This window comes from Ruditapes philippinarum, unplaced genomic scaffold, assembly GCF_026571515.1.
Source record: "Ruditapes philippinarum isolate M1 unplaced genomic scaffold, ASM2657151v2 ctg18761_1_1_1_1, whole genome shotgun sequence".
NCBI classification, from domain to species: Eukaryota; Metazoa; Mollusca; class Bivalvia; order Venerida; family Veneridae; genus Ruditapes; species Ruditapes philippinarum.
The window spans coordinates 1-15,725 of NW_026854646.1; the positions used below are offsets into that span (position 1 = coordinate 1).

General features: G+C 34.0%; 1 protein-coding gene and 1 long non-coding RNA gene across 2 annotated transcripts; both read left to right on the top strand.

The window, feature by feature from the left end:
• Positions 1 to 3: 3 nt before the first annotated feature.
• LOC132740659 (uncharacterized) lies at positions 4 to 1,756 on the top strand. The gene is made up of 3 exons (XR_009627185.1): positions 4 to 38; positions 1,015 to 1,073; positions 1,441 to 1,756. It is a non-coding gene; the product is annotated as an uncharacterized LOC132740659 (long non-coding RNA).
• Positions 1,757 to 6,309: 4,553 nt separating this feature from the next.
• Positions 6,310 to 15,062, top strand: LOC132740660 (uncharacterized; the record flags this gene model as incomplete). Its single annotated transcript, XM_060728601.1, has 3 exons — positions 6,310 to 6,412; positions 14,223 to 14,546; positions 14,840 to 15,062. Coding segments are annotated over exons 1-3 (611 nt in total), but the record flags the coding sequence as incomplete, so codon positions are not given.
• Between the last annotated feature and the right edge of the window lie 663 nt (positions 15,063 to 15,725).

Below are 15,725 nucleotides of genomic sequence, written 5' to 3' on the forward strand. Positions count from 1 at the left end.
GATTTTTTATTACAGACAGAAGGATTTCAACCTTAAATGTAAAACTACTTGTCACTTGATAGTTTCAGCATTTAAATTTTAGTTTTGAAATTGTAAGAATCTGGGTTATGATGTACATTTATGTCTGATTAGATTATTGTTTCTAAATACAAGATAAATTCACACTAAAAATAGAAAAATAAAATGATAAACAGCTACGATATTCAATTCTAAAAATTCATGTTTTTGAGTTCAAGATATCAGAAACTTAAATTTGGCACAAAATAACATTGAAATTGACCAAAAGAGAGTAATTGAAAAATAACAAATTGAGTAAAACAATCAAGTACTTTCATAGAAAAAAATATCCTTAGTGTGCATCTTTGTACCTTATCTAGAGTAATTGTTTCTGAAATGAAAGAATAATTTATGGTGACTGATTTGTGCCATGTCATATTTTCTCCCCGGGCGACGGACGAACACACGAAAATACGACAAAATCAATACTTTACTCAGCAGGGCACAAATGCGAAATAACGAAAATATGACACAGTCACCACTTTGTCGTAGTTTTGCCGAGCGGTTGCAAGGCTAAAACACTATAACACGACTAAGTAGTGACTTTTTTGTATTTTCGTGTTTTCGTCCGGCTCCCCGCGGAGCGACAATAAGACATGACGCAAATCAGCCACTATAACAATGTTAAAGATACGAGTAAACATGTGTTATGTTATTTTGATAATGTAAACGATGTTTTCATAGGTTGTATACATGTGAAGTTCGATGGGCGGAAAGTTTTTTTTATGTTGAAATTGAATCGCAACAAAAATTTCAATGTTGTCAAACTCTGAATGGAGACTTAATTATCAAAAAAGACACTGTTAAGTTATATTAAAAGTTAAAAGTCTTGTGTTGCATTGTTGAATACCTATTCCGACGTTTTTTAAGACACTGTAGGCTTTAGGCAAGGGGACGTTATTTTGCCCATATTAGTTTCACTGTTCTTATTTATCAAAATGCTAATTGCTCTTACAGTTCCATTAGGTCTCGATGTGAGGTCAAAGGCATTGCTAATGGCATCCATTTTTGTAATTGTAAGTAGCTTTCTATATCAATCAATCAATCAATCAATCAATCAATCAATCAATCAATCAATTACCTATCTGTAATGTAAGCGTTTTTTCGTGATACTTAAAATATTATTAAAAAGTAACAATCAATCAATAACTATAGCTTTACTGTTAGCATTTTTCAATACACATTTCAAAGATGTTATGTTAAAAACTATGTTAATTAGCAAACTCATTAAAGCCATATCCTAATTATCGCTCCACTACCCTTCGCTAGGTAGGGAAGATCAAAGAGTAACGATGATTTTATATTAATGAGATTGGTTAATTAGATATATATTTTATGAAATGAAATATCACATGGCACGCTGTTTTGTTTTTGTTTCTGAAGGATGCAGTCTTCTATCCACAACATCAAATGGTACAGCAGAGGAGGAGGGGAAGAAGAATGTGAAGGAAAACATTGGAAATTCCAGACTATATATTTTGTAACGTTTAATCCGTTTCTAGAAACACTGCCCAGCAATGATGCAGGGCATCATGTGTTTTTATTCAACAATTTCTTGTTGAGGAATGAATCGTTTATATTTGAGTGAATGGACATATGAAATTAGATGTCGCGTAAATTCATCTCAGAGAAAAAAATGAAAAAAGATCAATTATATAACAAGTCAAAAATTCTTGTCGTTCACTCCTTTTCTATTCGTTTTGCCAGGGTAAACTTATCAGACTATAAAAGAAACTTGACTTCAGGTTCAACGTTTCTCTGAAACTGAAATATTTTAAATTTGTCTATAACACAATAATAGTAAATGCAGCTGATTTTTTGTATACATGTATATTGTCTGTGATTTCATCATAATTATTGTCAGTCTGCCTAAATGACGCTCCCTTAAGCATTTATAGAATTGTGCCCCCCTTAGCTTGAACATATAGGTATGTTTATTCTCATGCTTTGCTAAGCAGAACTATAATTTGTTTTAACATCTGTACTCGAAGTTCAATTTCCTTTCATCTGCAATTACAACAACAACAACAACAATAACAACAACAACAACACAATTACAGTTGATGAACTTACAGACAGGTTCAAGGTTCAAATAACAGCTCTGTCTTAAAACTGTAACAGGATTGCTGAAAATCAGTAGTTTTGATTTAGACACACAAACCTTCTCAAAGTACCAACACTGAAAATACTATATCACTTTAATCTGAAGGAAAAATCTCAATGTTGTAAATCAAAATAAGCAAATATTATCTAAAGTTTGTCATTGCAACATTATTTTCCTCATCTGCAATCTTAATATTTCTGACTAAATTGAGAAGGGCGTCCGTTAAGATCGGTTAAGGTAGTTGAATTCAAGCTAAAAAAGGACTTTGGACAGAACGTCGATGGTTCTACTCAGGTGTCCATTCGTGGAATAATGCACTCGGGATACCTGAGACATTCCTCCATCAGTAAAACTGGAAAGTCACTATACTGTGTTGGTGCGACGTAAAACCCAACAACAACAACCAAAACGAAGACCTTTAAATTGCGGGGTCCTAATTACACTTACTGTAAAAAAAAACTATATGAGTCAAGGTCTTTCAAACAGAAGTTTAACAAAAACAGATGTCTAGACTGAGTCATGTGATTAAGTTTCTACGTACCGTGATATGGCATAGTACAACACGTCATAGTGCAACACCGTTTAAAATCAAATTATAAGATAATATAGAGAAAATAAGAATCCCTTAAGAAAGTGCAAAACGACAAAATCGAAAATGTTGCAGGCTCGGTTTATTAAGCATGTTCATGTACGGTAATGTCAAGTGAAAATTACCGTCCACGTCCCCTAGCCTCGGCTTAAGCAGAATTAAACATTTAAACATGAAATGGCAAAACTTTGAATTTAGAAACATCCACTGTGACAGATGTGTTCATATGGCGGTTATCATGGAACCTTCAAAGTGACACTGACGTGCCATTCCACGAAAAGCAGCGTACGATACCCAAGTAAAAGAAAGCGTGTTACTGAAAACTAATCCTGGCTACATTGCATTACGCCATTTTCAAGGTCATTCCCAACATATAATATGCCCAGATAAGAAAAACAAATCTAATAATAATATTATATTCACGAATATTGACCAAAGTCTTTTACATATTGATAATATTTTTTCCTTTATATATATTAAAATATTTGATAATTTACCTAAATCTGCTGTTATGTTGAACCTTTTTTTTCATTTTTTTTCAATTTTATTATACATTGACCACCAAAAAGTCTGCAACTTTTGGCAATGGGAGATAACAATTGAAAAAAATCGGGCATTATTAATAACGTACAGTTTTGAATTTAAACTATGACCAGTCATACTTAATAGAGCCGTTTTATCAACAAAGACGGGTACTAACGACCAAACTTGCGATTATCAAAAGGGTCATTTTATGAACACGGTCGTACGCCTTAGTCGAATTTAATTAAGGCCGTTTTCTGCCATACGACCGTGTAAACCATTACCCGTACAGTCAAAAGTACATTTTCCGTCACGTGATTTCCCGCGCACCCGTTAATGTAAACATGACAAATGTTTCAAACGTATTAAGTAAAACTTAATTTAGTCTTTCTTTTCGGTTTCGGCTATTTTCGTGTTAAGTGGTTCCAGTATTCCTCACTTGAATACTGTTGAATCACCCTTAGGATATGTAGTCTGCTTTTTAAATTTGTCTTTTGGCATGCAGGCTTCAACACCTCTGATCCCCTTAAAAATCCATTTTATTTAGTTCCGCCCATTGTTTTCTCGTTTAGGGCACATGCATTTTTTTTACTTTCGGACCATATGCCGCTTTACATAGAATAGCACTAACGTGTATCACTGAAGGTTCCATGATAACCGCCATATGAACACATCTGCGGATGTTTCAAAGTTCAAAATGTTAGATGTTGAATTCTGCTTAGGCCGGTGCTAGAGGGCGTGGGGTAGTTTGCACTTGACAGTACCGTCTATGAACAGGCAACACTTTCAATTTTGCCATGTTGGCCTTTTTTAGGGGCAGCTACAGAAAATTTGGCTAAATAACGTCAAAAAATGTAATTAGCAGAAACATGGAGAAAGATTTGCTTTTGTTTCTGAATAACTCAATAAAGTATAACGGATTACCGCTCTAGTTTAGTCTATTTGTGTTAGAACGCGATTTCTCTTATCAAATATATCAATTTTAATATAATTAAAATGAGCTAAATATTGATTATACAGATAGATACTCATGTGTCTCTCAAAATACAGTGATACATAAAAAAAGGAGGAAATATATCATTAGAAGCTAAAGAAAGTAAAAAAAACTGTTGCTTTTTTCTGAGCTGTTTCAGATGATATTAAGAAAAAACAATATGACTGGCTTATTGAATGTATTTACTTACAATAAAATATTCCAAAGTTATTTATTAACTCGACTATTCGATAAGAATAAGTAGAGCTATTGTAGTCACCCGAGCGTCGGCGTCGGAGTCCGCGTCGGCGTAACCACTTATGTTAAAGTTATATGGCTTTGAAACTTTGCACACTTGTTCACCATCATGACCCCAACCTGTAGACACGAGGAGGTAACTTATCAAGCAATTTGACAGAATTATGCCCCTTTTTCGTCTTAGAATTTATGTTAAAGATTTTGTAATTCCTCAAATATTTTCAAAGTCCATTGACATATGGCTTTGGAACTTTCCACACTTGTTCACTATTATAACCCCAACCTGTAGACAGGAGGAGGTAACTGTATCAAGCATTTTGACAGAATAATGCCCCTTTTTCAACTTGAAATTTACATTAAGGTTTGCATACCACCTCAGATTTTTTCATTTTCTATTGAAACAAGTTGAAATTTTATACTCTTTTTTGAGAGCATAATAGGACTCTCTCCAAGGGCTATAACTGTAACGTGGATTTAAAGAAATTTTTTGTCCTTTTGTTATTAACTCAGAAAATTTTATATTATCAAGGCTCTTTTACTATCAAGCACTTAGAATAGTCGAGCGTTGCTGTCCTACTGACAGCTCTTGTAATTATTCCAGTATCTTAAAGCTTAAATGCCAATAAATAAACATAATACAGTAAACTATGACATTGAAATGACATGTTACAACACTTTCTACGGCAATTAATTAATATTCATTTTATAATTTACATTTTCCCGCCGAAAAACATCTTGTTTGTTAATGATTCTATGTGAAAGAGAAGTTATAGCACGACAGCTTTTGATATCCGCGCTGTGTCTAGTGGACTTTACTTCACGCGCTCATGTTAGATAGAGACACTAATTCAAAGTCAATTTCAACAGTTTTATTCTCGATTAAATGATCCTTTTTTGGCCCGCGATTACAAATGAAATGAAGATAAAAATGATGAAGCTCTCCGTTTCCTTTAAAGTTAAATGAAAAACAGAAACGTACGTAGCTTAGAAGAATAAGCCAAAATAATATCTAAGTCGCCCTCACGCTAAATTGGCAAATTTACATGTATTATTGGTTATTTTCTAAGTATCTGCTTAAACCTCAGCATGTCCGATGTTTAAGCACAAGGCATAGCGTAAAATGTAATTGATATGTAAAGTTTGTTAAAATAGTTTGAACAAAAGGGTAATCCAATACTAATAACATTTTGATAGATTTTTGTCATTTTATTGAATAAAAGGTCTACAAATATAAAACTTCAAATCGATATAGTCCTTTGCTTTTTGATAGAATATATGTTTGTATATTGACATTCATCTGCATTTTTAAGTTGTTTCGACATGATTAAATTGAAAGAACTCATTGCATCCACTTGACTATATATTAAAATAAGGCACACACTTGTAGCACAACGCATTTATTTCACTATGTGTAATATATTTCTTACGTATATTACGAGTTTATTTCATAAATTTCCTCTATTTTTATTATAATCGGGTATATTTTCATACCTATCATTTTTCATTAATAATTATAGATCGTTGAAAATCAATAACATTGGAATGTTTTTCGAATTCTATAGGAAGTTTAGAGAAGTTAAATCAATAACGTAAAACAATATTCAACCGACATGAAAACATCCAATGTTTTGTATTATTATATTTACCATCGTGTACGGTTTATAACTTGTTTACAATGTCATCTCATTATAAGATATCGTTCATGCTTGTTAAAGTCGCCTGTATTTTTGGCAACATGTCAGAAATACATATTGTAGTAAACTTTAAATATATCATCTTTCGTTTCGTTGTAAAGGAAATTAGAATGTGCATTTAGCATAAGGTGTAAGAAAAGAAAGGTACAAAATGGTTTGGCAGGGATTAGTACCTACAACATTAATTGTATTTGAAATATTAAATTTCACTACAGGTAAGACTAATGTTTTATTACCATATTGTCGATAAACAAAGTATTTTCAAAGTGTGGCTGTGTGTTTGTTAAAGGCCTCAACAGACGGTAGGATTTTAGAGTACAACACCAATTAAAACTAAGATGTTTAGACAAATCTTCATGTGTGAAGGTTACTATTTCTTGATTTCGAAAACCTAAAGTCTAGATGTAAGGGATAGGACATGTTCTATTTTGAAAATCTTGTCGTACAGATTTTTTACAGACCTCCCACAATGACAAGTAACAGATAACCAAATTATCTCCTGATAATGGGTGTAATGAATGAAATTCCAGAACAATTAGGGCTAAAAGGTAAACATAGTAGTAAGATGGGATAAAAATGATGTTGAAAAACTCTTCAGGAGACCCAAAGTTGTGTTATGTTCGAATCCCAAATGTTTCGAAAATGATTATGTCACGGTATTGAATTGTTCTCTAATTAGGGGAGTGGACGTTTGTAGGCGGCCAGATAGCTTAGTCAGTAGAGCCGCAGTACGGTATTCCGAGGGTCCTAGGTTTGAGTCTCGGCCAGGCTTCACATTAAAAAAATATATATATATTTTTAAATGGAGGTGTTTCAATCATTACTCATGGCGAAACAAGTATTTAGTGAGTAAAGTATGTAAAGGATCAATGTAAAGGGATCCTTTTTAGGGGAAACCTCAGATGATTCTTACAGTGTAGAATTACCGTCTGAATGCAAGTGTTTTAAAGCTTTGAAAATTGTACATCTTATCTCTAATTAGTGCTGTACAACTAAATCCTACCGTCTATTGAGGCCTTAAGTACCCCTGGAGAAGATGGGAAAACTCACATTTTCCGAGTTCCGGGATATTTTTATTTTAGTAAAATTTTTCAACAATTCAATGTCATTTGTATTTTTTGTACACGTTATTAATCAAGTATTCTATGGAGCTCTTGTGTCAATTTTTTCTCTCGTTATCTATTAACACCGACGTGACAGAGATATATATTTTTGTTTCGCTGCTTATATACACCACGTGACAAAGATATGTGACTATTTGTTCTGATATTTTTAAACACCACGTGTCACAGATATATGACTTTTGTTCCCTTATCTCTTCTTGATACTTATGTGTCACATATATAAAAGTGACGTGTTATTACGTTTTCTATGATTTACACGCGTGAGTCCTCCGATCCCCTTTCAAATTTCAATTTTGTTTAGTTCCGCCCATTGTTTTTACGTTTTGGGCACACACATTCTTTTACTTGGGGACTATACGCCGCTTTTCATGGAATGGCACTAACGTGTCCCATTGAAGATTCCATTATAACCGCCGTATGAACACATCTGCGGATGTTTCAAAACATCCAAATTTTACCATTTCATATTAAATGTGGAATAATGTTTAAGCCGTAGCTAGTGGCGTGGCCGGTAGTTTGCACTTGACAGTACCGTCCATGAACAGACTCAATCAAACCGAGCCGTGCATTCTTCTTGTGGGAATCTTTATTTCTCTCTATTCAACCCAGTAGTATAGGGGTCGGTTTGGCCCAAAGACTGCGCATGCGCGGCGCCATATTGGATTCTATATTTAGAATGACATCATCGTTCTATTTTTAGAATGACATCATCGTTCAATTTTTAATCTCCCGGAAGTATAAGGAGCTGACTCGTATACACGATCTTAGGGCTTGAATCGCGGACATTGAAGGTCAGGTTCTCGGCCCTAGACGGAGAGATAAATATCATCATTTTTAAAAGAAATGTCTGTAAATAAATACCTGCTTAACATTTTAATTAATAAAAGCAAATAAACTAGAATTAAAAACAAGAGCCATGTCAACATGGCCATCCCCCCGCCGAATATGTTTGCTCATTGGAAGAATGTATATGTAGTACAGCAGAATAATTCCATTTTAAGAGGTCTTTTGGTAATGAAAACTGATGGCTATAGTGATTACAGATTTGAAACCTATGTGAATACTGATGGCTGAAAATAACAAAGGGCAATAACTGAAAAATAATGCAGGGTAGGTTATCATTCTTGTGTGCTGCATCCCTCCTCATTAAAATCTATCCACCTATGAAGTTTCAAGTTGATACCTCAAATACTTTTTGAGAAAAAAATTGAATTGAAAAATTAAGAATGAAAAATAACAAAGGACAATAACTCAAAAATTATAAAAGGTAGAGTTATCATTCTTGTGCACAACATTTCTCCTCAATAAGATCTATCCACCTATGACATTTCATGTTGATATGTCAAACACTTTTTGAGTTATGCTCCACTCAGGTGAAAAATTAAGTGTGAAAAATAACAAAGGGCAATAACTCAAAATTATGAAAGGTAGAGTTATCATTCTTGTGCACTGCACACCTCCTGAGTGAGATCTATGCACCTATGAAGTTTCATGTTGATATCTCATAGGCTTTTGGAGTTATGCTCTGGACAAAAATCAATTTTGAAAAATAACAAAGGGCAATAACTCAAAAATTATGCAGGGTAGAGTTATTATTCTTGTGCACTGCACTCCTCCTTAATAAGGTCTATCCACCTATGAAGTTTCAAGTTGATTACTCAAATACTTTTAGAGATATGCTCCGGACAAAAATGTCGGACGGAAGGACGGACGGAGACTATTTCTATATCCCCCGCCGCCTTTTCGGCGGGGGATAAAAATACAAATAGCTTATGTTTTTTAATATGGTCAAAATAAATAATATACATTGAATAAAAATAGTACTTGTTTACTTCTAGGCGGCCCGAAACCAAATGACACAAATCATCAGTGTATTATTTCTAAATACTCTGATCACGAGTGTATCAAACGTGATCATAGTCACAGTGTCTGGCGTATGTTTATTTAGGGACGGATGTGCGGACAATGGTCCATTCAACTGTCAAAGTTAATTTCTTTAAAGTCGCCACTTGGTCTGGCGTATGTTTATTTATAGACGGATATGCGGACAATGCTCCATTCAACTGTCAAAGTTTATCCGTCTAAAGTAAAAGCGGGTTAGCAATAATCTATTGAAGTGTCAGTTTACCACTGGGGCATAATTTTAAACTCATTTTGGAAAAGAAATGCCAACATGTTTTTAAAACTGATCATCACGAATGTGCAAAATTATAAAAAAACTATTATCAATGGTATCTAAAACTGAACAAAAATACAACAGAAAAAGGTTTTTCGTCTTTTGTGCAACATTTTACGATATACATTTTGATTTTTTTCGCATCAAATGATAGACCTGCCAGAATGCTTCGAAATAAACCCTAGGTTCTCGATTCGATTTTCAGCCGTTCTCGAGTTATGGCCCTTTAGCGATTTTTAAACCATTTTTTAAAGTCTATAAAACCCTTAGATTTATATACCGTTTGAAAGATCTCTGCGAGTAGATACAGAAAATGTATTATTATATGGATCTATCTTTTACCGTTTCTGAGATAGGAGAGTTTGAATATGGCAGACAAAATCACTCATGCGTATAAATACGTATAACTTTTTCGTTACTGGACATAACTTAGGCATGTTGCATATCAAACAAAAGGTCTTAACAAATGCTACAAGCTCGTACTGTCAAACCGGAAGTGAAATCACTCATGCATAAAATATTATTAAAGTAACCAAAATAAGCTTTCCCCCAGTCTTTACTCCTCGCCTATTAAACTATTTATGACAAGTTACTATAACCTATCGTCAAACAGTCCAGTTACGACAGGTTTAAACCGGTATTGCTATTTTTGATCAGCCAATGAAATTGAAGAACGATGACGTCTAAAAATAGACAGCCTCGTTTTGAACCCACTCTTTTTCATCAACCAATGAAAAGTGGAGAAGCATGACTGGATATATTTTGACATTATGTATCTAGAGAAAAACAACGCCTTTTTGTCTTTTATGCAACACTTTACGATATTGATTTTCAAGATATTTGTTTCATTTGATAGACCTGACCAAATGCACCGAAACAAACCCTAGGTTCTCGATTCGATTTTTAGCCGTTCTCGAGTTATGGCCCTATATTTGTTTTTTAAACCAATTTTTGAAAGTCCATAAAACCCTTAGATGTATTTACCGTTTGAAAGATCTCTGCGAGTAGATACAGAAAATGTATTATTGTATGGATCTCCCTCTTACCGTTTCTGAGATAGGAGATTTTGAATATGGCAGACAAAATCACTCATGCGGAAAAACGCGCATAACTTTTTCGTTTATGAACGAAACATAGTCGTGTTTGGTATCAAATTGAAGGTCTTGACGAGAACATTTTAGTCACGCGATCAAACCGGATGTCAAGTCACTTGTGTGTGAAATCCATTTTTTCCCCCAACCAACGGACCGATCTTATCAATACCTGTATCGACGGAAAGGTATTACTCACTAGATTCAGAAAATGTATACTTTTGTATCGCTGATTCGGATAGGGCCCGAGAAATGAAGTAAAATCACTCAAGCGTAAAATGTGGATTTACGCCTTCCTTAGTCAATATAACCCGGTCATGTTTGGTATTGTACGAAATGTTTTAAGGCGCTCTTTATGAATACGGACTAAAAATCACTAGTGCATAAGCGCTCTATATCTATTAAACATTCTTCATTGAAAATACTGTACTTGAAATATAAACTCAACTTACTGCGTAATGATGTTTACTCTATGACGTCCAATCGCCAAATGACTGAAGTCACCACTGCGATTCATTATACGCATGCGCTGATCTAAATTTAGAAATGACATTGTCCAATCTAACAGCAGTTTCTCTTTTCTTACGGACTGAATGTAACCAATCAGACAGAAGGATTATTTGACCAATGATTTTGGTCACGTGACTATTTATAACATAAATAGTTGAATAACGTCATGCCAAAAATAGCAGCCAATCAGATTTTAATACGTGTGTTTAAAAAAGAATATGTTTTTCTGCAAATATTTTATCAATAAACATGTATGATTGGAAACAGATTCTGTCTTCTATTCATCTCCTGCTCCTCCACCACCACCACCATCTCCACCACCACCACAATCGCCACCACCACCGCCAAAACAACCACGTGATCGCCAATTTGATACCAAACACGACTATGTTTCGTTCATAAACGAAAAAGTTATGCGCGTTTTTCCGCATGAGTGATTTTGTCTGCCATATTCAAACTCTCCTATCTCAGAAACGGTAAGAGGTAGATCCATATAATAATACATTTTCTGTATCTACTCGCAGAGATCTTTCAAACGGTAAATTCATCTAAGGGTTTTATGGACTTTGAAAAATTGGTTTAAAAAACCAATAAAGGGTCATTACTCGAGAACGGCTAAAAATCGAATCGAGAACCTAGGGTTTATTTCGGTGCATTTGGTCAGGTCTATCAAATGAAACAAATATTTTGAAAATCAATATCGTAAAGTGTTGCATAAAAGACAAAAAGGCGTTTTTTTCTAGATACATTATGTCAAAATGTATCCAGTCATGCTTCTCCACTTTTCATTGGTTGATGAAAAAGAGTGGGTTCAAAACGAGGCTGTCTATTTTTAGACGTCATCGTTCTTCAATTTCATTGGCTGATCAAAAATAGCAAAACCGGTTTTAACCTGTCGTAACTGAACCGTTTAACGATAGGCTATAGAAACTTTTCATAAATAGTTTAATAGGCGAGGAGTAAAGACTGGGGGAAAGCTTATTTTGGTTATTTTAATAATTTTTACGCCGCATGAGTGATTTCACTTCCGGTTTGACAGTACGAGCTTGTAGCATTTGTCAAGACCTTTCGTTTGATATGCAACATGCCTATGTTATGTCCAGTAACGAAAAAGTTATACGTATTTATACGCATGAGTGATTTTGTCTGCCATATTCCTATCTCAGAAACGGTAAAAGATAGATCCATATAATAATACATTTTCTGTATCTACTCGCAGAGATCTTTCAAACGGTATATAAATCTAAGTGTTTTATGGACTTAAAAAATGGTTTAAAAATCGCTAAAGGGCCATAACTCGAGAACGGCTAAAAATCGAATCGAGAACCTAGGGTTTATTTCGAAGCATTCTGGCAGGTCTATCATTTGATGCGAAAAAAATCAAAATGTATATCGTAAAATGTTGCACAAAAGACGAAAAACGTTTTTTCTGTTGTATTTTCGTCGGTTTTAGATACCATTGATAATAGTTTTTTTTATAATTTTGCACATTCGTGGTGATCAGTTTTAAAAACATGTTGGCATTTCTTTTCCAAAATGAGTTTAAACTTATGCCCCAGTGGTAAACTGACACTTCAATAGCTTATTGCTAACCCGCTTTTACTTTAGACGGATAAACTTTGACAGTTGAATGGAGCATTGTCCGCATATCCGTCCATAAATAAACATACGCCAGACCAAGTGGCGACTTTAAAGAGATTAACTTTGACAGTTGAATGGAGCATTGTCCGCACATCCGTCCCTAAATAAACATACGCCAGACACTGTGACTATGATCACGTTTGATACACTCGTGATCAGAGTATTTAGAAATAATACACTGATGATTTGTGTCATTTGGTTTCGGGCCGCCTAGAAGTAAACAAGTACTATTTTTATTCAATGTATATTATTTATTTTGACCATATTAAAAACATAAGCTATTTGTATTTTTTTAAATTCTAGTTTATTTGCTTTTATTAATTAAAATGTTAAGCAGGTATTTATTTACAGACATTTGTTTTATAAATGATGATATTTATCTCTCCGTCTAGGACCGAGGACCTGACCTTCAATGTCCGCGATTCAAGCGCTAGGATCGTGTATACGAGTCAGCTCCGTATACTTCCAGGAGATTAAAAATAGAACGATGATGTCATTCTAAAAATAGAACGATGATGTCATTTTAAATAAAGAATCCAATATGGCGCCGCGCATGCGCAGTCTTGGGGCCAAACCGACCCCTATACTACTCAACCCCGTCAGGGGCAAGCCTTTGTTTAAATGAGCAAGAAATTAAACTCATTGCTTTGTTCTGTTTCATTCCATGAACGGAACCGAGAGTTTTCAAGAAACTTATAGACTCCAACACAGTCGAACTAAAATAAATTCGTATAAACAAAACTATGATTGACACAAACATAACAAAGGTTTTACACTTTTTGTTTCGTAATCTTTTGACACTAGCATAAAAGATACATGTAAATATTTGTTTTGATACGATATAAGATAACATAGCTTTGTCTTATGTTTTTTTTTCTTTTCGTATCTGTTAAAACACAATTAAATCATATGACATAAACATCACGTGGCTGTTACGGCAATAATGGGTATCCGAGAACTTTTTATGCCATTCACACCTTATCTATTTTATTATCTTCCGATATAACCTAAAATTTCAATTATATAAAAAAACACATATAATCAAAAGAAACACGGGTAACCTGTAACAACATTCGTACAAATAGACACTTAATGGTTACTTTAGCCAGAATTATTCCAGTGAAATTAATTTGTACTATACTGAATACCAAGATTTGTATAAATTTTATGACCCCAGGATGATATAACAAATATTACCTCTCATGGTCATATTCGATCTGAACACGTTTAAGTTGGGTGTATGGGAGTTTTACTTACAACACATTCACCGTTACTTAATTAATCCAAAGATATGACTGTAGTATAGTTCAAACAGCATATATCTATCGTTTCAGACATTGAAAATTGCACAACAGTCATTTTCTGTTGAGTTTCAATTTTCATTTCTTATGCTCAAACCTCATACGTTTGGTTATTCTTAACTAATATTGATAAACTCTCAAAACGTTTAAGTTGTTTTGAATTTGTTTTCTTTTATTTTCAGGCGGAAATATTTCTATACAAAAACCCGGTAATGAGACTGGTGAGATGTCATATGAATGTGGTAGAAATGTTACCCTTACTTGTAACTTTAAGAAGAGCAGATTTGCCATTTCGTGGATGAATGCAACCGATGTTATACCAATTGTAAAATGTACACAAAATAAATGTTTTTTAACCCCTGTCTATGAAGGACAATACAGTTTTATATACGATAGACATGGCATATTCAATTTAACAGTTACAGAGATAACCAAGGAAGACAACGGGAGAAAGTTGATTTGTTCAGACGGTTCTGACAGCGATTCTGAAATTATAAAAGTTACAGGTTAGCATAATCAATATATTTAATGTATGTCTAGTTTTCGTATGATTGTCCTGAAATGTGTAATACACAGAATAAACATTATATTCATTGTTGTGTCAGGAAGAATATATTACAACGTGTTCTGTGGAATTAGCCCAATGTCTTTCTTTCTCTCAGATATAGAGACAGGCTAAGCATACTTTTTAGCACTAAGAATATAACACCAAATGATCAAACAATTCTGTTCTTACATTATTACCGTATTTTTTCCATAATTAATTAACTAATTAATTAATTAATTAATGTATTTACAGACTATGAGCCCCTTCTTTTTGAAGATACAAAAAATGGGACTGTAAGGGCGATATCGGGCTGTATATCTCAAGATACTGAAGTTTCTTTTAAATGGATAAAGTTGTCAGTAAGTTCTTATATATCAATTTTAGTAACAATGGAAATAAACTTCCTTCCTGTACTTCCATCGGCCAAAATACTGTTTACGTACCGTAAGGAACCGAAGCGCGCACAAATAACAATGTATTGTTTAGCAACTTGGTGCATGAACATTTATTATTGCGTTTTGATCTTTCCTTACATCATGTTACTTCCTAAATATAAAACATCTGAAAATAAAATAATCGGAAGCAAACTTCTCTCAAAATAACAATTATAGGATTATATTGTTTGATAATTAAGTATGACTTGCGCTTGGGGCAAATAACTTAAAGTCCAACTGTTTGTTCAACAAGAACCCGTTGATCCCACAACAGGCAAAAAGCGGAGATGGTTGTACTCGATCTTTCGGAAGGTCTGCCATTCTTTGCGCTTTCTGCAGGCCGTCTTAGTTTGCCGCAAATGATATACTGACGTCAAAAATTAAACACATTTTACCGCTAATAAAATGATCTGAACGGACTCGGATATTTTTCAAATTTTTCCCAGCGAAGTCTTGATGTAAAGTCGCCGAGCGGAAACGCCTTCTTTCTTCCGACAATGCACTCACAAACCATGTAAACACTTTCGATATGAACTACGTAACTAACCGAGTTATATCGAGTGAAAAAATACGAATTGTTTCCCTTATCGTCTAGTAAAATCGATATCTGTTATGCTAAAACAATACAAATTAAGCCGTTTTAAACCGCTAGTTTGTTGTGATGTTCGATTTTAAAATTTATTACACCAATGGAAAGCATTGGA